Source organism: Tinamus guttatus, unplaced genomic scaffold (genome assembly GCF_059628265.1).
Source record: "Tinamus guttatus ecotype Peru unplaced genomic scaffold, ASM5962826v1 Tinamus_guttatus_pri_ptg000459l, whole genome shotgun sequence".
Taxonomy (NCBI): Eukaryota; Metazoa; Chordata; class Aves; order Tinamiformes; family Tinamidae; genus Tinamus; species Tinamus guttatus.
This window is the reverse complement of record NW_028288993.1, coordinates 4597080-4621073: the sequence shown is the minus strand read 5'-3', so window position 1 is coordinate 4621073 and position 23994 is coordinate 4597080. Positions and strand designations below refer to the sequence as shown.

Below are 23994 nucleotides of genomic sequence, written 5' to 3'. Positions count from 1 at the left end.
GCACTTTGAGCAAAGTCAGCAATTACTGAGGGACATAACAGAGGGCTGGCACAGCAATAACACACCCAGAAACTACAAGGAGGCCCAGAAAGGAACTCAGCTAATACCTACGAGTCAAATAGCTTTCAAAAAGGGGTATATATACAAAATCAAATAGCATTATTACTTTTAAAAAGAAGTGTATTAGCCAAATTCTTTTCATTATCAAGTCATAAAACAGTCTGATGATTTATTATTCCCCAAGATAAACTAAAAAATTCTTAACATTCTAAGGCAAGATTTATTTCTAAAATGAATCATCCCTTAAAGAGGAGACTAACACAAAGGAAGATTTCTACCTGAATACCTCTTCTGACTTTTGTTTTTTATTTATTTATAATGATTTCTAGTCATTTATATCATTCAATGAGAACACTACTGTCTTTCTGAGAGGCGCAAATCAGAGAAGTAACTTCTGTGAAGTGCTAATGAACCACAGTTCCCTTTACTCCTCCATCCTGTCCTGTTGCTATGCTAGGACATGCTGTCTAAATGTACATTTTGACTGGATGCACTGTTAGGCAGTGTTTAATTCTGTACTAATGAAATAAAGCCCCAGACTTTATACCCAGACCACATGCAGAAAAGGAAAGGGCAAGGGGGAACGGGCAAGAATCTGCTGCTCTTAAGAGATACCTTCCAGAAAAAAAAAAAAAAAAAAAAAGACTGCTTGAAGAAAGTGTTACGAATAGGTTTCCTACAATTTCGTAACAGTTACATGAGAACTTCTTACCTATTTGTACCCTCTCTGCATTGAAATCACCAACCCCTGATGTCTTTCAGCTCTACATTCAAAGAAATGAAAGGTAAAATCTGCCTCAGTTCACAAATGTATAAGCAAATGCACAGACGCATATTTGCCTTTGGGGAAAAAACATGAGGCAGCAGGTCTTTTAACAAGTAAAACTTAACAACAATAAAACTACAGCATTTCAGTAAGACATTTAGTGTGAAAGTAACCACTGAACCACAAATAACAAAGTCCGCCCTCAGGGCTTGAACCTCATCTACCCTGCTGGGCAAGACAGCACTGAAACAGTCCCCGTAAAAAGGAGAGGAGAACAAGGACCCGTAGATTCAAGGGAATGGCTCATGAAAAGAAAAAGTCCAAGCTCTAGTGAAGGTATTTTTCTCAAATGGAAACAAAATACATCTCACCAAACCATTCTGAACCTTCCACAGAAGAGGCAGAAACGTCTGGTTTTCCTAAAGGTGCAGGGTAGACAGTGCTAGACCTTGTTACACAAGTTGGCCTATAGCCTCAACCTTCTTCAGCTCCACCAGACAGCAAAAAAATAAAAGAAGGACCTGTCAACTGCATGTAAGATACAGGGTTCATCTTGCTGTCCTTCTTGCTACCCATCAGCATCTCCAGCTGCAGGGACAGAAGCGTGTTTCAATTCTGAGAACCGTCATGTGCGCTATCACAGCAAAAGAAGGACCAGTCAATATACACCACTGGAGATCAGGCTAAAGAGAATTAAAAAGACCTGAAGTAGTATTTTTGTGACAGATACTGTATTTGCCCCAGAAATTATTTGATATAATTATCTGAAAGTTTAGAAATGTATTTGTTTTGCAGAAAATCAGGTGAATTAGTTCTTCAAACTCAGCTTATGTTAAAGCAGTATTTAACTTGCTAACCTGAAGGGTATACCTCCTCAAAAGGTTGTGCTTTGGCACAGCAGAGAGGGATGCATCTTGCAGAAGAAAAACCTCAACCAAATTTGAAGGGGGTCTCCATTCTACAAAAATAAGTGCCTAGGCAAGGACAAAGACTGAAATGATGGAAAAGCAGGAAATTCTCCATGTTCCCCCAACCAGAATACTGTCTGTCTGGATATGTGCAGGCTACTCATCTGGCAAGACATGGGATGAGAAGTCTACTGGGCAAGACATGTAATAGGAATATGAAGTTATAGAAAAAGGGAATCTTGAGGGACAGAGGACAGACACCAGCAGAAAACCAGAATAAATTGTTTCTGCAGCCCATAAAACCTTTTCAAGATATTTCTGAAAGGGCTATACTATAAATGAGTAGTGAAAATGATTCAATGTATCTGCACAGTGCTGTTTCTTGGGGAGAAAATCTTAGAGATGCTTCCTAGAGAACACTACATTAGAGAATGCTACCTACGACCACACGTGAAACACCAAAAGCTGACAAGGAGGTTCTAATCTGGACTCTGAAAGATTTTAAAAATATTTTAGAAAAATGCTATTTTAATTATTTTTGAGAGATGGCAATCCGTAGCACAGCCTAAATTTCAGAGCATAAACCATACACCAAGCTGTGAGAAGTATTAAAAGGGACATTAATTGGCAGTATGGATTTTTCTTTCAAAATGTTTTATTTTCCAGTTGGACGCTTCCCTATGTGCTGGTGACAGAAATTATGGAAATTATGGTTTTTGCTGCTAAAAGCCAACAAATGCTTTGGGACTTTCAACCCATGATTTGCTGGCAAAATGAATCACCACTAAACATGTCACTGATCCACTTGAGAATTCCTTCTTGGCTTTATCTCCCACTAGGGACAGGTAAATAGCCATGTCTTTCAAGTCCTATAGTTGTTTTCATCAGCAGCTGTGAAACCACAGGCTAAACTCAAAGTGAGCACTACAGCTGAGTTAAAATCAGTTTTCAGCAATGCAAGTGGGCAGAAAAGGTATTTGGTACCCAAAGAGCACAGCGCAATGTCAGTAAGGGAATGACTGATGTGCTTGTTGCCTTCAAAGACTTAGGATGAGCTCCCTCCCCTCCACAAACGTGGCCCCACTTATTCTTAGATGACAACAGCACGAGAAAAGTAGATCTTTCTAATCACTAAAAGCACTCAACGATGGACCTGGTAGCACAAACTAAGTAACAAAAGCGTACTGAGAGGAGCCAACGGGTTTACAGTGCTTACCTGTTTCTGTGCTGAGGCTCCCATATGCACCTGGCAAAACTTGACTGCTTGCTCAAGTGCTACTTCTTCATCCACCTGAATCACAAATAATGAAGTCTTAATTACTTAGGTTACCTATAAATCCAACAACCTTCAGATGAAATGCTGATGTGGGGCAAAGCGGGGAAGGCAGCACTTCTGGGCCAGGAGTGAGCTGAAGTTTTTCAGTAATATACATCTAAAAATACACAGATTTTTTTAATTTTAACTACCATTTAGTACGAAAAAAATGTGTGCCACTGGTAGGAGAGCTCTTAATTGATTTCAGCAACTTAGGACTGGGCTCTTCACTTTGAAACCATGGAGAAGACAACTTTTTCCCTTCTAGAAGCACTCTTGTCAAGAGAGTGGCTCTTTAGGCAATATTTATCCTCCCAATTATTCCCTGTATATAAGATCATTTTTATCTTGCTTGGTTTGGTGTTTACTGTGAATCTTGGATTTAATCATGTTCCACTGACAGAGAAATCTTTTTTTTTAAACTTGCCACAGATCTACCTGATCAATCCGACTGTAGGCCTTACTCTCTGACAAAGTGCAGAAAAAAAGGGTCTAAAGGTTCAATGTGTCAGCTACCACTGAACCCAACTTGAAAAAAAGTCAGAAATAAAGCCTCCTTTGCATCCTCTTTGCCAAATCCACAAAACATTACTTTTAAAAATTAAGAATGTTAAGGAACTTCACACAGAATATACACTGCAGCTCCAAGAAAGTCAAAAGGAAATATGAAGGATACATAGCCAAGAAATACGAATATTTTCTGCCACTTAACTCAAAATTTGATCCCAGAGAGCCCTCTCTGAGGCCACAAAGAGAATGCATGACTAATGAAATACTTTACCTGTTTAATCAGCATGTATGTTTCCGACATGATCTTCTCAATTTTACCCAGGTCATAGGCCATAACTTTCTGACCTTGTTGCCATACTCGATAAGCATCAAGTAGAAGTGTTTTCCCAGACTCTACATCCTCAAGTAACTTCCTCTTCCTGCTTGCTCTCTGCACAGGTTCCTCTACAGGTACTGCCTGGACTATTCCTTTAGCTGCCTGCTGCTGTTTTGAGCTGATACTTAGCTCCTCCAAAGAGAGCTCTGCAGTCCGGCTCTCTGGGGCTCTCTCCTTCGGGTTCCTGCCAGACTGAGGACGCTCTGGCTCACCACGTTTACATGAAGAATCAAGTTTTTCTGGGTCATTGGAATATCCATCAAGATCCATAGGCTCCACTGAACTGGGCCTAGGGAGCTCTTTAATTTCTTTGTCATTCTTGTTCTCTGGCTCCAATATGTCCATAGCATTGGGGATTTGTCCCTGGGTCCCTTCTTTTACTCCATTTTCAGTACTATGAACGACTCCATCTGACAAAACTGGCTTTTTGGGAAGGACATCTTTCCCCTCTTCAGCACTAGTTTTATTAGAGACGTCTGTTGTCATCCTTCCTGAAGCAAAGTTAGAAGACTTGGAAACTTGATCTTCTGAAACCTTAAAAAAAAAAAATCATTCTTTGCCATTATTACAGAAAATATCTGAGACAACTATGAATACCGTGAATATTAACCATAAATACCTCTACATTACTGTCTCTGCTGAAGAAAATGCATTTATTCCATGCTCATTACTGTTTGTTTGTAGAAATTAATTAATACAAGCCACAAGTCTTATGACTAACATATTTTAATCAGCAAAAATGCTGCAGGGAAATCAACAGCACGGACTGAACCAAAGCTGCAATTATTTTTTTCTCCTTTTTCAATCTACTGTGGTATCTAACTATGTGAAATCCAAGGTTTTAATTTCTTCTAATGTACTGAAACATAAACTGAGCCTGCTTCTTTTGGCAGCTGCAGATCAACCTCAAATTAAATTTCATAATCTTCCCTTTGGTTACCCTTTCATAACTTTTTTCTTACGATTCGATTGAGAAGTATGTTAAACTCTGCTATAATATCTGAATTTTGTGCCTTTACTTTGGTGACAATCTAAAGCAGAAAACCTCAGTACTTCAAAAATTGCTAATGATATAATTCTGCTATTGAGATTTATGGAAGAACTGCAATTTCTACAGAGTTCCAGTTGTTCTTAAGTTTATTTTCATTTAGTTTGTTAAGCCTATCTTCTGTGGACTCATAAAACTCTAGGGGACAACTCCCTCCTTGAATGTATTTATTGTCTGTAGCTTCCAAGTTTGAGTTATCCTAACCTGGAAACTAATTAGTCTTTAAATAACATTTTAAAATTAAGTCTTTATATGTAATAACAAGTATGCTGATTTCAAGGACTAGCACTTAAAAACAACCAGGAAGGCTGAATCTAGTTGTGTGTTTTGGTTCCACAAGAACTTTAGTTCATTTAAAAAGAAATGTTTCATCAAATACCTCCTGCAAATGCAGGCATTCTCACAGTCCACATCATTTTCCTTGCTTGAAATTTAAGGGAAAGTCACATCAAACTGACTATTACCCGTTCTTAACCACTACAAATGTTTCTGGGTTTTGTAACTCTGCAACAGAGCAATGTTCTAAGAAAGTTTTCTGTGTAGCTGTTAATAAACAAACAGCAGTAGAAATAAGCAAATAGGATGTAGCCTTTCAGCCTCAGGAGAGCCAGGGAAGGGGGCACCTAAGCACTAAATCAATGCCCACCAGAGGCCCTGCTGCCTCACCTGCGTCAGGTCGTTGAGCGTGTCCTCCAGCACCTTCACTGTGAGCACAAAGGCTCTTTGCGCCAGAACCTGGCGATCTGCATCACGCAAGTACTTCCTGCGCCGCGGGAAGAGACCAGAGATGCAGCTAAGTGCCAAAAGCTTATCAGGCTTTAAAAGCAAGAACCAGGATACATGCACACATGTAAATAAATATATCTTTTTCTACAACTTTATCTAACATCAAGGATGATGACATTCACAAAATAAATGGGTAGCATTATTCGGCAATGGAAGGAAGTGTTAAAAACTCCAGAGCAAAACAGACAACCAGAGTCACAATTTTGTTATTGCAAATAAGACTAATGACACCAGAAAAATCCTTTTTCATAGGTTGTACCAGTCGCTTGTGAATTCAGCTTTTTAGAGCTAAAACACTGGTGAGCTAACATTCTTTTCTTTTTCCATTTAGTAATATAATTACTATAAAATTTATTCACACTACAGCCTCATCTACTCTACTAAAGCACTGCAATCCCACTGCATCATGACATGATCATTTATTCCACTTTCAAAGAAACTATTTCCAGCCTTCACCCTCATCTAATCGAGTTTGATGGAAATCTAATTTTCTATTTCAGAACTGTCTATTTCTAATGAGAAATAGCTAAAAAATGAAGTAAATAATTTTGAAGGGTATCATCTAGCCAGAAAGTCACCAATTTTAATATAAGCATTTTCTTTTGGATATCTTACACTCATTTAGTAATTTTCTGTTTCGCCGTTGAGACAAAAGATACCAATATTTGACATATCACTAGTTTAGTAACAGCTAGTAGTTCCACTGGAATAAAACCCCCTACTTTCAAAATTAGAGCTGCTAGGGGCTTATACCAGGCACACCCAGATTATTTGCATTTCTAAGTTCCTGTGATGACCGCAGTTCACCATGGTTGGCACTGGTTGATCCAATATGTCAAATTACTTGTTTGTTAAATTCAGTCTAGACTTATAAATAACATAATATTTTTAGCACAGCTGTGGGCCCGTCTAGGACAAAATTTAAGCCATCTATGGTCCAGTACTTCTGATATGCTAAAAGTCAAAATATTTTTGGCTTCAAGTTTCCTGAACATGTACTGACATATTCCCAGACATACTACGACCTATGCAAGTGCACATGCACTCACACTCAAAAAACGCATGAAGAAACCTCCAATGCCTTCCACTTATTGCCATCAGTCACTCAGTTCAATTTCTTAAGCACTTGTCAGAGACTGATTTCAACATTTCCCACACAGCAAACTGGATTTTAGCTCAGTTGCTTCAGTGTTTTCCTTAGAGGTTTATTTTGGTCCTCCTGATGCTAAGAATCTCTATATAGCCCACATTAAATGGCTTCTTCTTAAATAGGGTTAACGTAATTACAATTAGGTCACCCCCAAATAGGATAAGTTTTTTAAATAGCAGCAGCTGCCAGGAGACACACAGCCACTGTTCGGCCAGCCAGGGATTACAGGGCCATGAGGTGCTGCGGCCACGACCTGCTCCCCTGGACACAGCTCTTACGCAAGGAGGTGGCCACAGGGTGACAAGTTGCCATGGTCTGTTCCCCCACTGAATCTCTACAGATGAGGGAAAAACCTCTGCAAGGCTGGGAAAGCGGCCCCACGTTACAAGAGAAACGCAGAGAAATTCTGGAATCATTAATTCTGGGTCACTTTTGCTATCATTACACTGTATCTCAGAGGAAGTCTGTCTAAAGACTTTTTTTTTTTTTTAATTTAAAGATGCTCTTATTTTGGAAAAACAGTCATGCGATGAACAAAATATTCCCAGTTTTACAAAGCAAAGGATTAAATAGAAGATCACGTACTTTCCCTGATCAGGGGTCCTCTGAAGCATAGACGAGACCTTCAGCAAGGTGTTATAATCCTTCAGCTGCGACAGGACGTTCAGCAGCAGCAGGATGGAGCGGTTCATATGAGAGGCGAAACTGCCCGGGCGGTCGATCTCATCCACAGGGATGCGCCAGATGCCCTGCAAAGAGAGGAAAGGAGGAAGCCCTGAAGCCGCAGCCAGCTGGAAGGGACAAGGGACGACAAGGGAGAGCTGATTTTTCAGCAAATTTGATGCTGCGGCCCTTCAAGCTTGGAGATCTGGATTTAAAGTCAACTGATTAATTCTTGCCAGTAGCAAAAAAGCAGAGTCTTGCGGAGTCCACGGCACCCCTTCCGAATGTTTCTCATGTGACTCCCAGGAAAAAAAAGCAAGCAAAGCCTAAATTGCTTAGTGCAGTTTTCTGAAATGCACAGTAAAGAAGACTCCCTAAGCCAAAGCACAACTACCAAACAAAATGCGAGCTAACACAGTTTGAAATTTCCCCACCTAAAATATGCATCTACTGCCTAGCCACAGCAAGATTTTATCTTCAAACAGACTGTTACTACACTTATTAGGAGCTTGGTTACTGCCTTGCTATCATCAGAGCCTTCACCCTGGGACTAACCAGCCTGATGCTAAGAATCAGATTCCTCAGCAGCATCCACTTCCCCAGGCAGATCCCAACACTTGTGCATACATCCTGAGCCTCCTAATTAAATTTCTGGGACAGAGGGACTCTTTGGGGAGCAAGGCTGGAGTCTGATATAAAATAATTTAATTTTTGTTAGTCAGCTCAGATTCTGCAATGACTAATAAGACTATGGAGATTGTTTTCAGGTGTTTAATATGGATGCTGCCAACACACAAGTCAACCATACTTGAAAATTGCAATTCAAATAATACCATACTTGATATACATTGGTATATAGCTTGCATCGTGACCATTCAAAAATTGCTGTTATGTCAATGCACCTCCCCTTCTATTCCTCACTTTATTTCACTCTGGATTTTTTTCCCTGTAGCAGCACTTTAAGATGAAAATCCTCAGGTCAGCTAAACTATTTAGTGTGGATGCAGGGCTGGGGAGAGGTGAAAAGGTCTTATCAATATGAGTTGTGGACAGAAAATGAATTCTGTTTTCCAAACTTGTTCAGAGAGCAAGATATGTATTTATTTATTTATTTTCATCCTTATTTCAAGGTCTTCCTGTGATATTTTAACTTTACTTTCAGCATAAGCAAAACTCTATAACTTACTAGAAGGAGGAGGCAAAGAAAATGACTGCAGTCATGGATGATGTGACCATGGAAAGAAAGCAGACACACAAATAGCCTGTCCACAGCAGATCCTCCCAGTGTTTGGAGGATCTGCACTTCTGTTCCATGGGCTGTACTGAACTTGGGAGAACAACAACAAAAAGCCCTGCACAAACATCTACACTTTCGAAATGGAAGCACCAGGTTTAACTAGAGCGCCCATGCTGCTCCGCAGACCTTTCCTACTCGAGCTTCTCCTCGTGCGCTCTACTCTTATTCCCCCCAGCGTTAATACAAATTTCCATCTTTCCTGCGCCCTGAAATAAATTCCCTTTTTTTGTATTTTCCTTTTCCCAGGAAGTACCTAAAACTGTAACACGACGGCCCCTTAGGGCACAACCGTTGCTTCCTTCTGTCCCCAGCTGCCAACGTGCGCCAGGCCCTGCCCCAGCTGGGGGAGCAGCTTTATCCGCTCAAGCAGCTCCTGAGCTGCCAAGCGCCCGCAGCCCTTGTGGGCTTGGGACGGCTAAAGCAGCTCCCTACACGGGGAGGCTTTTTCTCCCTCCACACGAAAATGCAGCCGTGCTTGCAGGTGACATGTGCAGGTTTTGCCTCTCGGCACACAGATTTCCACTAAATCCTGAAAGAGCTGAATACACTGCAGCGGCACCACGGCCTGTCCCAGGCCGCCTCACCACACAAAACGCCTCATGGCATCTCAGCGGCCTTCCAGGCCGCCTTACCACACAAAACACCTCATGGCGTCTCAAGTGGCCTGTTCCAGGCCGCCTCACCACACAAAACGTCTCATGGCGTCTCAAGTGGCCTTCCAGGCCACCTCACCACACAAAACACCTCATGCCCACCTTGCCGCTCGCTGCAGGGCTGGACGGCGGCCAGTGTGACGGCTCCTGGGCTTTCTCAGCCTCCCTGCGAGCCAGGAAAGGCACTCGGCCCAGCCTGGGGACACTGCAGCTGGAGGCAGCTCAAAGCCGCTTTGCAGCTCACATGACCCCTGGATGCACGTGAGGAAGCTCGGCACACACCAAATACAAGTGGGATTCATCCCTGAGTGATTTACAGGATTCCAAGGCTCCCCTCCTTTCTTTTTTTTCATGTGACTGAGGAAACAGAAAATTCTACTAACTGTAACAGATTTAGCCCAAAGACACCCTTCAGAAAGACCTAATCCCGCATGCAGAAACGTTAAATGTCTCAGACTCTGCACATTAACTTAGCATGATTCACATTATTCCGTTCGTGCCAAAAACCAAGAGCCATGACTATAGCAATCAAAATACCCTCACAGCGATTCACTAACATATTTTGTACACGTTTATTATGCAATTTGGCAATACCAACAACAGGGATTCTCTTGGACTTCCCAAGCAGTGGGATATCTCCCACCTGCATCATGCCAGGACAGGCAGTAAGTGCATTTATACTGTGGGTTATGACACACTTTGCTAACTGAGATGAGGAAGGCAGGTGAGTGTCGAGGTACATAGGATAATTTGGGTTTTTTTTCCACACAGAGAGGCACATTAGAAGACTCTAAATTTACTTTAACCTTGCAATTAAAAAAGGTCTGATTTTAAAAGTAAAGCCATCAGCTTTCCATGTGTTGACTTGCCATTTTTCAAAGGCAAAACAGCAATAAATCAGATTATGGCCCTGTGTTACATACCTGCCATTTCACATGCAGCCCCAAGCCAAGAGCAGAAAACAAGCCTACAGCTAGGAATCAATACAATCTTCATTCCACCCCCTGCAATTTTATGAAGCAAGATGCAAAACAATAGATGTTAAAATGAGCTTATTGGAATCTATTCCACAAGTGAATTCTTCAATTCTTTTTAAAATTACCATCTGAATCAGAGGCTGAAGAGACAATTTAAACCAGGCCTTTTCCAAAGGGAGGTTTTAATCATGGAATATGGCTTTTTCCTTACCGACTGTCAATGACCTGCAGAGGAACGCCTCTGGATGCGGACCACACAGCTGTGTGGTTTTAGACTAGCCAGCCATCCTGCTTTTAAAACAAATCCTAATGAATGGATGCAAATGCTAAGATGGCAGTGAATTAGCTAGGAAGCACAGTGGAAAAAAGAAGTTACTCACTCTGGATCATGTCAGATTTCTCAAATCATCATTTGAAAACTCAGACTTGTTAGCAAGGTAGCTCGCTGGAAATCACCCTCGTGCAGGCGTGCAGGCTGCAACAGCCAGGGGAGCGCAGCTGCTTTGGAGGCTTCTTTTTACCCGTGGTCCCCACTCGGGCCGCTTGGCCGGACGCCTGCAGTGCCGACACCGAGCGGAGCGGCCGGGCACACAGCGGCCCCTGCTCGCTGGCCACTCTTCTCCTGGCTGAAGGCTTCTCCTCCCTCTGGCGACAGCCAGCAAAGCTGTTTACATGAAGCCACAGAGGAAGGAGTGAGACGCGGCCAAAAGCTCCAAAACGCCTCTCCAGCTCCAAAACACCAAGCTGCTCTCCATGCCTTCCTGGCTAAACAAACATTATGTAAAAATTGTTGGGGGAAGAGGAGGAAAGCAAGCCTGACATGCACTGGAAGACAAAAATAAATCTGGGACGAAGTGCAAATCTGGAGGAATTTAATGCTGATTTTTAAATGAAATATAAAACTGAATAATGAACCTAGTATACTACCTTGCTGGTGATACCTACTTTAGTTTTTCAGCCTGAACCTGTTGCATGATTTCTACCTGCAGAAGACTTCAAGATGTGCAGGGAGAGGGCCAGGAGAAGGGGACCATGACGCACTTCGCACAGAGCATTTTGTAAGCACGGGCAAGAGCAACAGTGGTGGGGACTTTCTAGTTCAGTCACTCAAAATAGAAAGGAAGGAAGTGCTTATTAATCCTCCATGCTGCTTACTTTAGTACTGTAAGGGAGGGGATTCCCTGGGGTTTAGGAAAGCCTCCCAGAAGAAGAGAAGCTGACAGTTCTCAGCAAAATCCCAGCCTCCCCAGGGAGATCTCCCTGTTGACACTGCAGAGTTTGAGAGCGAGCTGATTCCTACGCAGGGATCAAACTTTGCTTCCTCAGTGTTACATGATTTCTGTTCTAACATGGAGCAATACTAGGTACACCTCAGATTATCTGATTCACATGTGAAAAATAAATTGTGTAAAACAACTGTGACTATAAACAGAGCGAAGACCTCCAAATACTTCCAGGTATTTTTTTTTTTTTAAAAAAAAAAACAGAAGTCAAAATTGCAAATTGCACCAAGTACCATAAACACAGTTACACTGCTGCCTTAAGCAACCAAAGCAAAACACAAACCCTCCAGCCAAAATTTGTCAGTCTGAGTAACATCCTCATAAGAAGAGTCTTCAGTAGAAAGTCATCTAATTTTAAAATTATTTGAGGTTCATTATAACATATGACAAAACCAATATATTGTTAACTAGTTAACAATACAACAGCATCTTATACATTACACAACACTTCAAAAACAGAGTTGAACTAAGCACAGCTATATAATTTACTCATTTTTAAGTCTGTTTTAACACAGTTTGCCCAACTTACTGAATTAGCTTTTGTCCTATCATCTCTTCCTGGTTCTGTAGGTGAACACAAGATACTGGACTGGGGACCTGAAGAGTAAGAACTGGTCTAGGCTCAATTTCCTGCATCTCCTCTTCCTGTTTCATTTTGTAGCCCAATTCTGGCTCTTTTTTTGATCATCATTTCTTTTTCCTTTCTATATACACAGTAGTTGTATACTACTAAGAAAAATGAAAGCAGATACATTCAGAATGTTAAAATGACTAGATGGCACCACCATAAAGGAAAAAAAAAAAAAAAACAGTAGTTCTTTTCTCTGGGTAAATTCAAGAGCCGAATTCAGGAAAATCTCACAAACTCTCTCAGAGCATTAGGCAGCATTCTTGCTTGTTTGCATTTAGTCATTTTAACACTGGACAATGGCAGAATATCAAAAATACATGACACTGAAAAAAAGGCACTTTATCAGCCTGGGAAGGAAAGAAAAATGAGGCAAAGCTGCAGCAACTTCCTCTTATGAGGAACAAGATTACAGTTCCTAGCCTACATGTTAAATACTGTCTTTTTTTTTTTTAATGCATACTCTTGGAAGTGAATAAGCAGAACGTGTGCTTTCTGCAATAATTGCTTAATACTGTAGCACTATTTTTGCAAGAGTGTGTCACGAAAAGCAGTGACAAATGAAAACACTTTACATGCTCCAAGTATCATCTGCTGATAGAAAAACAAAATGGACAATTTTCACCTCTAATTGTTCACATCAAAATACGGCTTATTTTCGGAATCTTAAAGTTTTTTGAGTTTCTGGAACAGCCATTTTACAGTTGATGTGACATTAAATTGGTTTTAATCCCACAAAACAAATACCGAAGACACATCTACTCGGAGAGACTATTATGTTTGAGCATGAGTCAGGGCCATACACATAGGAGGCAGGGAAAGGGACTCATTTCCTCGCTGAATAAGCAATTATCTAAAACCAGAAATGCCTTGTTAAGATGATGATGAGTTCAGGTTCAGGCGGAATTAGTGAAACAGAAACTGAAGTCTACAGACAGTAACACTGAGTTTGGCCATTTGCCAGGCTGAATCTAGAGGCTGTGGGTTGCTCAGTCAGGAGGCTGCAGGGGTTTTACTCAAATACCTCATCTGCACCGTGCGAGGCACCGGCAGGCAGCCAGCGCAGACGCCTTCCCGCGCTACTCACGAGCTTCGTCCTGCCAGCGCATGTGGAGGAGCTCGTCCTCGAGGGCTCCAAGGAAAAGCCCTTGGATTCCTGCTTGCTCAGCGCTCCCATTCTCTGCTGTGCAAATCAGGGATGCTAAAGGAAAAATGGATTTGACAAAATAGCTATGAAACACTGATTGTTTGTCTCCTACATTAAAAAAGGTTCCCTTTTGGACATCTGGATATCTCCTCAAACTGGAAGGTTATTTATTGATAACAGACTTTCAGGCAAAATACTTGTGTACATTTACTGCCTTTTCTTCAGCTTTGCTCCAGAAGTTGCCTCCCTTTACCAGCTGTAATTTAGGAAAGAAAGAGGGCTAAATTAGGAAAGCACTGAAATTAGCAGCAGTAACTACCATACACTGGGTCCTGCAGCCAATCAGCGGGTTCCAAAGGAGAGAAAAAGGCTTGCCAAGTCTTGCCAAGTGAAGTGCTGAAAGCTGAACTTACCCAAGATTTAGCCAGGTACTTATTGAATTCAAAAGAAAACACTGGGAAGGGTGAGCAGTCGCCTGTGTTGGAATTTCAAACTCTGCCTTCACTACATCAGTATCCCCTCTGGGGTACATCTTGGATTATATCCAGTCCCTGCATGAAAGTCTGGAGGTTTTTCTAAGATTTGGGGGTTTTTTTTCCACCTAGAGCACAGAAATCGAAAGATCACAGAATAGTTCGAGATCTAATGAGCAAACAGCGTAAGCAGAAACCTAGTGGAAGAAAATGAAACCCTTTAAAAGAAAACTCTTCACTGTGGTTTTGCATTTCCTTAGGCATTTTCCGGGGCCAGAAGCAGGAAGTTGTCACCACCACGAAAGCAAGCACAGCAGATGACATCTAGAAAGGGGCAGGAGTTTCTGGGTTTGCTGAGCAGCCAGCCTTCATTGTTTTAAGAGGATTTTTCTGCCTAACCTTTCCTGAATATCTGCTGTAAGCAGAGTGCTTGGCATCAGCCGCAAATGGGAATACTCAAAGCTAAAGGAACAAGCTTGGTATTGCCTGTCCACTTCCTTGGAAGCGAGCAGGTTCCTGCAGAGCTGCCCTCTAGACACTGTCAAACTCACTTCCCCATCTCCCCAGAGGTCCACATGTGTTAGATTCCATGCTTTGAGAGGAAGGATTGCATCTCAAAAATCACTTGAGAATATAAGATTACCAACTTTCCCGTGCTGTGGTAACACTTAAAAACCATAAGCCTGGTGCATTATGACTCTAATCCTATTCTGACAACATTCCTGCCTAAAATGAGTACTGCATAACAAAGTCTAGGTACAAAGAATAACAATACAGATCAGAAACACAGAAATTCAATTTAGCTACCGAATCCAGGGCCAGAAGGGTTAAAGTTTGGAGATAAGTCTCAAATGTCTCATTCTTCAAAAGGTAGCTTTTCCACCCTAGCCCCCTGGGAATAACACCAGGACAATGCATAAATGGAAAAGAAAGAAAAACACAGGACAAATGTTCAAAAGGATGTGGAGAATGATACAATCTATGGAATGTCCAACCGGGCCAAGGGAGAGGCAGCAGCTACAGCGAAAAGAAGATATAGATTTTTCATGAGAATGCAGCTAACTTTCATGCTGGGTGGATGAGGGCAGCAAAGAAAAAATGATGCATCTTACCCATGTACTGTAGGGGTACCTGAAGATGCCTATCTCCAAACAGTTTGCAGTGATTCACTGCCATCATCTGTATTGCAGATACTGCAATACTACAAACCGAAAGAGGACATGAACTTCATAATATTAAGAGGTATTGTAAGGAGACTCAACACATATTTTTAATATGCATAAAATCATAAGTTGTTCAGAGGTTCTTCACACTAAAACACTGAAGTTCTCATTCTGGTACCGGATACCACCTTCTAGATAAAAGAGCATCCAATACACAGAGCAAACAAACTGTTTAACTGCCTCTCTCTGCTGACAGTATTCCTCACGTCTCTGAGTTTTTTACTCTTCTGCCTAATGACAAACATGCTAAAATATCAACATGAAAAGCTACAAAATCTGCGTGTTTGAAAACTATTTCACATACTCACAGGATGCTCAAAAAGTAGCACTGCCCATCTGTATTATTCACAAATGCATCACCCACCAGGTTAGACTCAAAATCCCAGAAAATACCAAAAATAAGAGCATCAGTGTCTGGACGCTTCCAAGCATTTTCGGAAATGATACTAATCAAGTATCCGATGCTCCTTCTTGTCCAATAGGACACACTGCATTAGATATCCTTCTGAAGGGTGTCTTTGAGAATGAAAGAGCAGTAATCAAAAGCTCCAGCGAACACTCAGAAATTGTTTTCATGGCAGTTTTTGAAAAGAGATAACCCTCCAAATTAATACTGCATGCCATCTTATAAAATATAATCAAATGATAAAGACTTGCCTACTACAGAAGACACTTCAGCTTAATTTCATCTTGACTAATATAAAATTACCTAGAAACATTTTCTTTATGGCATTATGACTTTTGGCTAAGACACCCCATGAGACATGGGTTTCTCTAACCTCAAAGCACCAAGGAGGATCACACAGATAAGATGTCATCTAACTTCGGGGAACTGCAGAAGGACTTTCCAAAAGAGCACATTTTGCTCCAGTAAACTGTCAGGCCCAGTTTCAACTGACCTCATAAGTATGGAAAAGTTGGCTCTTTCCACTGCTTGAGGTGCTCTGAGGTAAATACAGCATGAAAACAAACAGATCTGGTCTATGGTACGTACTGCAACTTGCACAGAAAACAGTCATGTAATAAGGAGGTGCCATGCCGAAGTAGAGCTGTAATGATTTCCTCTGTTTATGTGTTGGCAACATTACACAAAATTCTCATTAGAGCTCTTGTGACAGAAGATTTCACGTTTAGTTGCTCGCAAGACCCTATACATAGATAAAATTTTTATAGCTTATTTAGCAATAAGTCAAGATCTTGGAGAAAGCTATTAGGTTTCACTGAATACACTGTCATTTACAAAAAAAAAACAGGACAACTGCCTGTTATTTGATTTGGATGAGGATTTGATGAGGAAGCATCAATATTTAATACCTTTACTATAAATGCACACCACCAACTGGGAAGAAATGTAAAATGGCAGAAATATCAAGAATTATACTAAAAAAAGTACTCAGCAGTTCATTTTTACAGATATCAAACTCTAAAAGGCTTTTGTGAAAGTGCCCAGAATCGCATATTCCATCACTGGTTGTTATCTGCATATATTTGCAAAAAAATTGGAAACGTAAAGCAATATTTGCACCTTTCATCAACACTGACAAGAACAAAAGCAAAGGGCAGCTGCAGCAAACAAGTGTAAATTCCATCAGTATTTTGACGAATGTAAAATGACTGCAGGAGTTGGTGGAAAAGCCTTTTAATTCTCAAATCAGAATCCTGTGAAGTCTGATTTAAATAAGCCATAAGAAACAAATACCCCCATAATAATGACTAGGAACCAGAAGACAAAATCCCCGCAAACAATTAACAGTCTACACAAGTTCGCATGTTCCAGCTGCACCAAATAAGCTCTTCAGGTGAAGCTATTAGGACTTGACACTTAACTTATTTCATTATCGCTTCTCCCCGCACTACAGAGCAGCTACGGAACAGTTCCCCTCTCTGCCCAGCAAGTGGAGGCTCCGAACGACAGTACTGACTGCTATAAAAGGCAAAAAATTCTCTTACTGTTATGCACCCCATCGCTAACCTCAGAATATCTTTTCTTCTCCAAATCTGATAGAAAAATCCTCGTAACAAAGGGGAATTTCACTAATCCTACTTTTCAATTATTTTACTTTTCTTTTTTGGGGGCTTAACACCTAACGTCTTGCTTTCAGCAACTTCCAGGGCTCTCTCAGCAATGCTAGGTGAAAAAGAACATTATTTCTCCAGTTACAAAGAGTTAGGGAAATTTTTCAATTCAAGCCTCTAGGCCCTGGCCTGCCCAGCACCCAAAGTTCACTAATCTTTGACAACACCAGAGAAGCCGTAGCTAAATTACCCTATTTACAATAATGCAAATCACAGTACGCACAGGAGAGCTCCGTTATTCAGCCAGCAGCGATGTGACAGCAGCTTCATCTGGCACAGGGCACAGCAGTGACTCAGATACCCAGGCAGAAGGGAAGGCACGGGCTGCTGGTGTTTGATTCCAGGAGTATTATGAGAAAGGAATTATTTGTTTGAGAACACCACGAGCAACTACTGGAGGGGGAAGTGAAAAAGGAGACCTCAACATCTAGAGTATTTCAGACTCTGACAAGAATGCCAAAGCACCCAAAAGTCAAACTATGGAGACCAGCTAGAATATGAGAGTATTCAAGATGTCAACCTGAATATGCTCCAACACAAAAGACACATCCTGCAGCTTGCAGGGTAACAGAAACTCCACAGCATATGCTTTAATTCCTAGCTCTGCCAGATCTGCTTCATGCAAAATAGCCCCAGCACATGCAAAAACCTGCCTTTGTGCATATAAACACATGCTGCAGCAAATTCTAAAAACCCAGAAACATTAAGCTGCCACAGCCTGTGCCACAAATAACGTGGCACTTGCTTCACGCACACCAGAATCTGCTGCAATTAAGACATACGTTCTAAAATTATAAACATGTGACCAGACAAAGCTGACTGGTTTTAACAAACTGCTAATTAAATTGGAATCCTCTTATCCGCTCTCCCTTCGGCCGAATGAGGCAGCGGCTGCTACGGCTCATGCAAAACAGACCCTGAACAACAGGCTCCCCTGTTAGGTCACTGCTAAGCAGGGGAATCTCCGGGCGAGCCTGGCTGCGTAGTCACAGCAGCGGAGCACACGAGGGAGCGCAGCGGGGCTGCTCCGGGCCACGCAGCGCTTTTACTGACCTACCGGCTTCCTTTTTTTCTTGTCCTTCCAGACATGAAAATCGCCCCTTTTAAGCTTTAGGGCTGAACTGCGAACAAAGGTGGTAAATAATTCATCGCCCGCGGCGGGAGAGAGGCAGGAAGGGCGCGCGGCAGCGACGCGGCGCAGCCCCTCACCCTTTCGTGCCCCCTCGCGAACTTCTCGCGGCTGCTCCGGTTGCCATCGCGCCGGGATCCTCCTCTCGGGGCGCCGCTCCGGGCCGGCGGGCTGAGCTGCGCGGCTTCCGCGGCCGCGGAGGGGAGCGGAGCCGGGACGGCCCCGGCCCCGCGAGGGAAGCGCGGCGCGGAGCCGCCCCTCGGGGCAGCGCGGCCGGCAGCTACCGCGGCGCGGGAGGGGGGAAGAAAAAGAAAAACAAAATAATATAAAAATAATATTAAAAAAAAAAACTTACTGGCGTCTCCCCCCTTGCCGAAGCGCGAGAGGCGCCTCGGGGGCAGCTACGGCGCCCGCCTCGCCGCGGGCGGCATCCCCGGCGCGGCCGCTCCGCCGCGCGCGCCGCGCTCGCGCTCCCCGCCCCGCCGCTCGGGGGGGCAGGGGGAGCCCCCCCCCTCCTTCCGCCAACCGCGGGCCTCCCCGCCCGGTTCCCACGGCCGCCGCGCCGCCCCCGCGCTCCCAGCGCCGCGGGGGGGGGGGGGGAGCTCGCCGCGCGTCCCCGCGCCGCCCCCGCGCGCGCGCCCCACCTGCCTGCGCGCCCCCGCGCCCCCCCGCCGCTGCCGTCGGTGTTTGCGCGGGCGGGGGCGGCGCGGCGGGCCCGGAGCGGCCTCGGCGCCGCGCGGAGGATGTCGGCGCGGCGGCTGCCGAGCCTGGCCCCGAGCCACGGCACTTGGGGCGAGCGCGTAAACAGCTGCTCCGGGGGCCTCGCGGGGCTCCCAACAGGCGGTTATGGGCCCCCACCTGCCCGCAAAACCTTCCCAAACTACGCCGTGAGCTGCACTGGCCCTGGCCTCGGCTCTCACCCCTGTACAGGGGCGCTGAAGGCCCCTTTGCAGCCCTCTTTTCCTCCCCAGTGCAGCTCCTGTGGCCGCTTGGGCCTGCAAAGCTCCTGGAAACACAGGTGGAAGCCAAACATGCCCCCTCACACCTCTGAAACCCTTCAGCCGCCTGCAGGGCACCCCCTGGGTGTCCTTGCTCAGGCCCAGGCTTTAGCTCCTCGTTTCTGCAGGGTGACGGGGCCCTTCCCTGCGCGCAGTCCTTCACCACCTCTTCACGGGACCTTTCCTCCTCTCTCCCCTTAGCTCAGGGGCAGAACGAGGCTCTGTCCTCGCCGTAGCCCCCACGCCTGCTTCCCACACTGCCCTCTCAGAGTTCCTATGTCTCTGCTGCTGTCACGAGGGGACCCGGTGCAGCCCGGGCCGCTGCCACCAGCCCGGCTAATCCTGCACCTTCCACCATGGCCCCCCCGGCTCCATCGGAGCTTAGCACAGTTACAAACTTATCTCCCTTCCCAGCCCGCATCCAGGCTCTGCTCCGCTTATCTCCATCACAAAAGTTAAACATTATCTTTGCCTCTTCCTCAGCCCTCACCTACAAGCTACCCAGTAGCTTTGGCCTCTTTCTTGTCTTTCTCAAGGATTGCTTTTTTTCCCTTCCTAATTGCTAGGATTATCCTGAAATGCTCAAAATACACTGTTTACTAACAAAACTCACTTGTCTTTCTTCCCTGTCATTTTAACCCTTTTTACCCTTCTTTCCATTCCCATTCTTCCACTGACCAGTTTTAAGTGTCTCAAATCGAAAGCCCCATGAACTATAACTTGCCCTTTCTTTTCACATACCTATTTATATATTTATTTACACATTTAACACTTAACAGCATCTTTTAAAAAAGAATAATTTAGTTATCCACTTTATCTTTTATAAAATCGCAGCAGTCAGCAATACCCTGTGTTTATCTCTCCATTTAAACAGTAAGAGTCTGGTTCTGAAGCTAAGATATCACTTAAATAATACTGCACGGCTTCACTGCTGCTTACATCTTGCTCCTGAAGGCAATAGCCCATTCTCTACTTATGACAATGCAGTTTTGGCACCACCACTTAAAAAATCCATTAACCTTTAATCATTAGACCGCATAACATGGATTTACGTTTTAAATACAGAACTGAAATGAATACTTACTTTCTAAGCATTAATGCAAATAGGCTTATTTTTGACCTGCCATTTTTGATCTATTCATTTATTCACTGCTAACAGCAGAGCTTCCATTTACTCTGTGCGCTGGAGTTTTTTCCTATATATTGTCATTTACTTATGCAAATTAAGTAGCTGTTGTACCTGAAATTAAATACGACTTAATTTTTAAAAATAACGGCCTAAAGGCAGGGTGTTCCATAGATTGGAAACTATGTCATAGAAAAATTCTGCAGAGCTAAATGCCTTTGAGCCACAAGCACAGCAATGTAAGGATCTTGTTTTCTAATTAATATAATTTAGATGTTGCAATGAGCAATCATGGTTCCATAAAAAGCAGCAAGAATAGATGACTTTAAATGGTGGCAAAAGCTCAACATCAATTATAGTAATACCTAGTTCCTAGATTTCAAACTGCTTTAAAAAGAAGTAAAATATTACTATTTCCACCTGACAAATACAGAAATATATTCAGGGACCTTTTTGTAACAAATAAACAAAATTCATTTTTAATATCACCCGTTAGTATATTCACTACATGATTGATTCATTATTGCTTTTGTACAGAAACACTATTTAGTAAAGGTCCGTCACCAACTTATATTGAAGACACATTTTTGTCTCTTTAAAGTTTAAAAGCAGACAGATTTCACCCCAGATAATCCTTGGTCCTGCCCAGCTCCAAAAGGTTCCTTTCATTCAATTGTCTGTACCATCTCCAGCGAACTGAATTTTGCCCCCCTTGCATATGCACGTGCTCATGCATTCCACTGCCACTGAGCGAGAACATTCACACTCCATTAGCTAACGCACAAAAATGCACAATAATGCACAGTGAAGTTAGTGCCATGCCCAGTACTTTTGTGGGAACCAGCAATATACCACAGTCCTTCCACCTTCTCGATCTATCAGATTATTATAAAGATGCCCTAAATCCATTAGCGGTGCCGCAAAAGGTCGATAAAGTTATTTGCTCGGGGTTCGTGAAAGGGGGGAAGCCTCCAGTGCTGGAGTCAGAAATAATCTCCACTTACTTAACGCATCCCCATGACCAAGCCCGAAGCCTCCCTGCGCTCGCTTGGATGCTGCTGCTCCCGCTCCAGCCTCCCCCGCAAAACGGCTGTTTCAGAGAGCTGCCACCGCCAAACTCGTACTCCTGGTTCAGACATAATCCTACATAATATCTGAGCTTTGGGGTTTTTTTCCCCTTAAACCTAGGGAAGTACTAGGGACATCTGTCAAACCTTCTGGTTGATTGGGGTGAAAGATTATATATTTCCTTAATTATTTAATTACTTGGAAGACACTGTGTAAATGAGGGCTCTGTAAACAGTTTACATCTACTGCTTTTCAAGCTTGAATTCGGTGATATAACAAAACCAGTGTGAGCCCTGTGCATTTAGGCAGGGAAGGACGGATGGGAAAGACTGAGCAATTACAGGGAACTGTGCACATGCCCAGAGTCAACAGGATGACCTAACATTTACCCTTTTAAAAATAATTACTTAAAATGAATACTTTCGGTTCAATAAATACATCTCTGAAAAAGGAACAATGATTCGAGGTGCAACCGTTAATTCACAAAGATCATGTCCTATTACCACTTTTTAGTTCTTTGTAAGGGGAAATGAGGGGAACAGAGCTATTGCAGACCAGTCAAAAAAAATTTTATATCTCAGTCAGTGTTTCCTTGTTTAAGCATCTAATTTCATAAGCTGCAGGGTTTTGGTTTTTTGTTTTGGGTTTTTTTTTCTTTTGGTTTTTTAGGGTTTTTTATTTGTGATCTTCTGTGTCTCCAGACCAATAACACTGTAGAAAAACTTAAGGAATGTCTCAGCCAAAAGCACCTGCTGGGATGTGAACTCTAGCACATACTCTCTGGTGCCACAGGGCCACGGAGAAGTGTACGCATACAATTTTATACATTTTTAACTCTTGCACGCTGGGATTTCCTGATGAAGTGTTCTGGAGTGAATAATAAACATTCATAAAGATTCCCCACCACTCCGCACTGTGGAGATAGGGATTCTAGCTTTACATACTAACAGAGCCTATTAGTTTAAGGTTAATATATTTATATATTTGAAATTCTGTTCCACTTTCTTCAGCTCAGAGGGTATACATTCTAAATCCTAGCATGAACTCTATTTTAACTCAGCAAGAGTAGATTTCATCTTTTGTTTTTAGGATGTAGGATGCTGTTTTCATTTAGGGATAGCATTTTTTTTCTGTAGAGAGAAGGGTAATCTCAAGATGCTGAGGCAATGGAAGTCCTGCAGGAACTAAGAATCATTCTTCTTTCAGCAGCATCTTTAAATCAGATTTTTCTACTCTTCTTGCAATCTGTGAGATGACAGCAGCTCCCAGATCAGAAATCTTGCCTAGAAAACCCAATCTAATCCAGAATAGGAAATTTTATGTTTTTATACAAGTGTTTTCCAGGTCAGTTTCTCTTTTCCATCCAGGCTGACACTGCCCTGAGGAGCCTGCAAGTGCAGGGCAGCAGAACAGGCTGCTATAACCTACGCCACAATAATATTAATTAATAGCCATACCTGTGCTAAAGCTAAAACCCCACAGCGGTCCGTGGTAACAGAAGAAGAGAGGTTAAGAAGAGGGAAGATGATGAAGGGAAAAAATAGAGTTCATAATCCTTGAATACCCACCAATTTTGTTCTCTGAAGATGATTTCCTATTCATCCGCAGGTTTGTATTTTTGGTTTACTAAGATGTCAACAGCTAAAAACTGTGTCCATGTTACTTCCCGTTGAATCTCAAAGGGAAACAGAACAGCAAGTGCCAAATCTGGACCTTTAACAGACTTGTCTTAACACCTGTCTCTCTTCGATATTCAGAAAGTCATTTAGTTCTCTAGAACAATTACTACTCAAACTTGAAAACTACAGCTCTGATTATAGAAGGATACATTAATCTGCTCAATAACATTTTATATCCCACTGGACAAAATTACAAAACCATTAGAAATTCTTAAAAGCAGTAATTTCTATGGATGAAGCTATTATTTTGGGAATTTCACACAGACCATTTGCTGTCTTTTCTAAAGACAAAACTAAGACAATAGAATAACATGCAGGTACCTAATTATTCATCCACAGGCTAGATCTAAATGACTGTTGTTAAAGGACAAAAGGAAGAAGAAACAGTAAATGCAAATTGAATAGCAGGAGAAGAGCATGTCAAAAGGTAGCAACAGGAATAAGAGGAATTGAAAAGAGATTTGGAAGAGAAATCTACAGTATACATCTTGCTGTCTTCAACCTTACAGCCCACAATACTTAAAAGATCTCAGATTCAGACTCAACTCCTGGTGGGCCTTTCATTTTGTCAGCTTCAGGCAGCCAGTGGAGACAGCTCAGACAGAAGTTTTCAGGAAGAAAGACACTTTGCTTTGTTTTACCTTATCGAATTGAG

General features: G+C 42.7%; 1 protein-coding gene across 1 annotated transcript in view; it reads right to left on the bottom strand.

Moving 5' to 3' along the window:
• CABIN1 (calcineurin binding protein 1) overlaps positions 1 to 23994 on the bottom strand; it is a 96575-nt gene that overhangs the window by 24435 nt on the left and 48146 nt on the right. The window contains exons 29-32 of the mRNA XM_088532373.1: positions 7505 to 7668; positions 5650 to 5746; positions 3831 to 4469; positions 2951 to 3025 (exon numbers count right to left, since the gene is read on the bottom strand). Coding sequence (XP_088388499.1) covers positions 2951 to 3025; positions 3831 to 4469; positions 5650 to 5746; positions 7505 to 7668 — 975 coding nt within the window. The remainder of the gene's footprint in view (positions 1 to 2950; positions 3026 to 3830; positions 4470 to 5649; positions 5747 to 7504; positions 7669 to 23994) is intronic.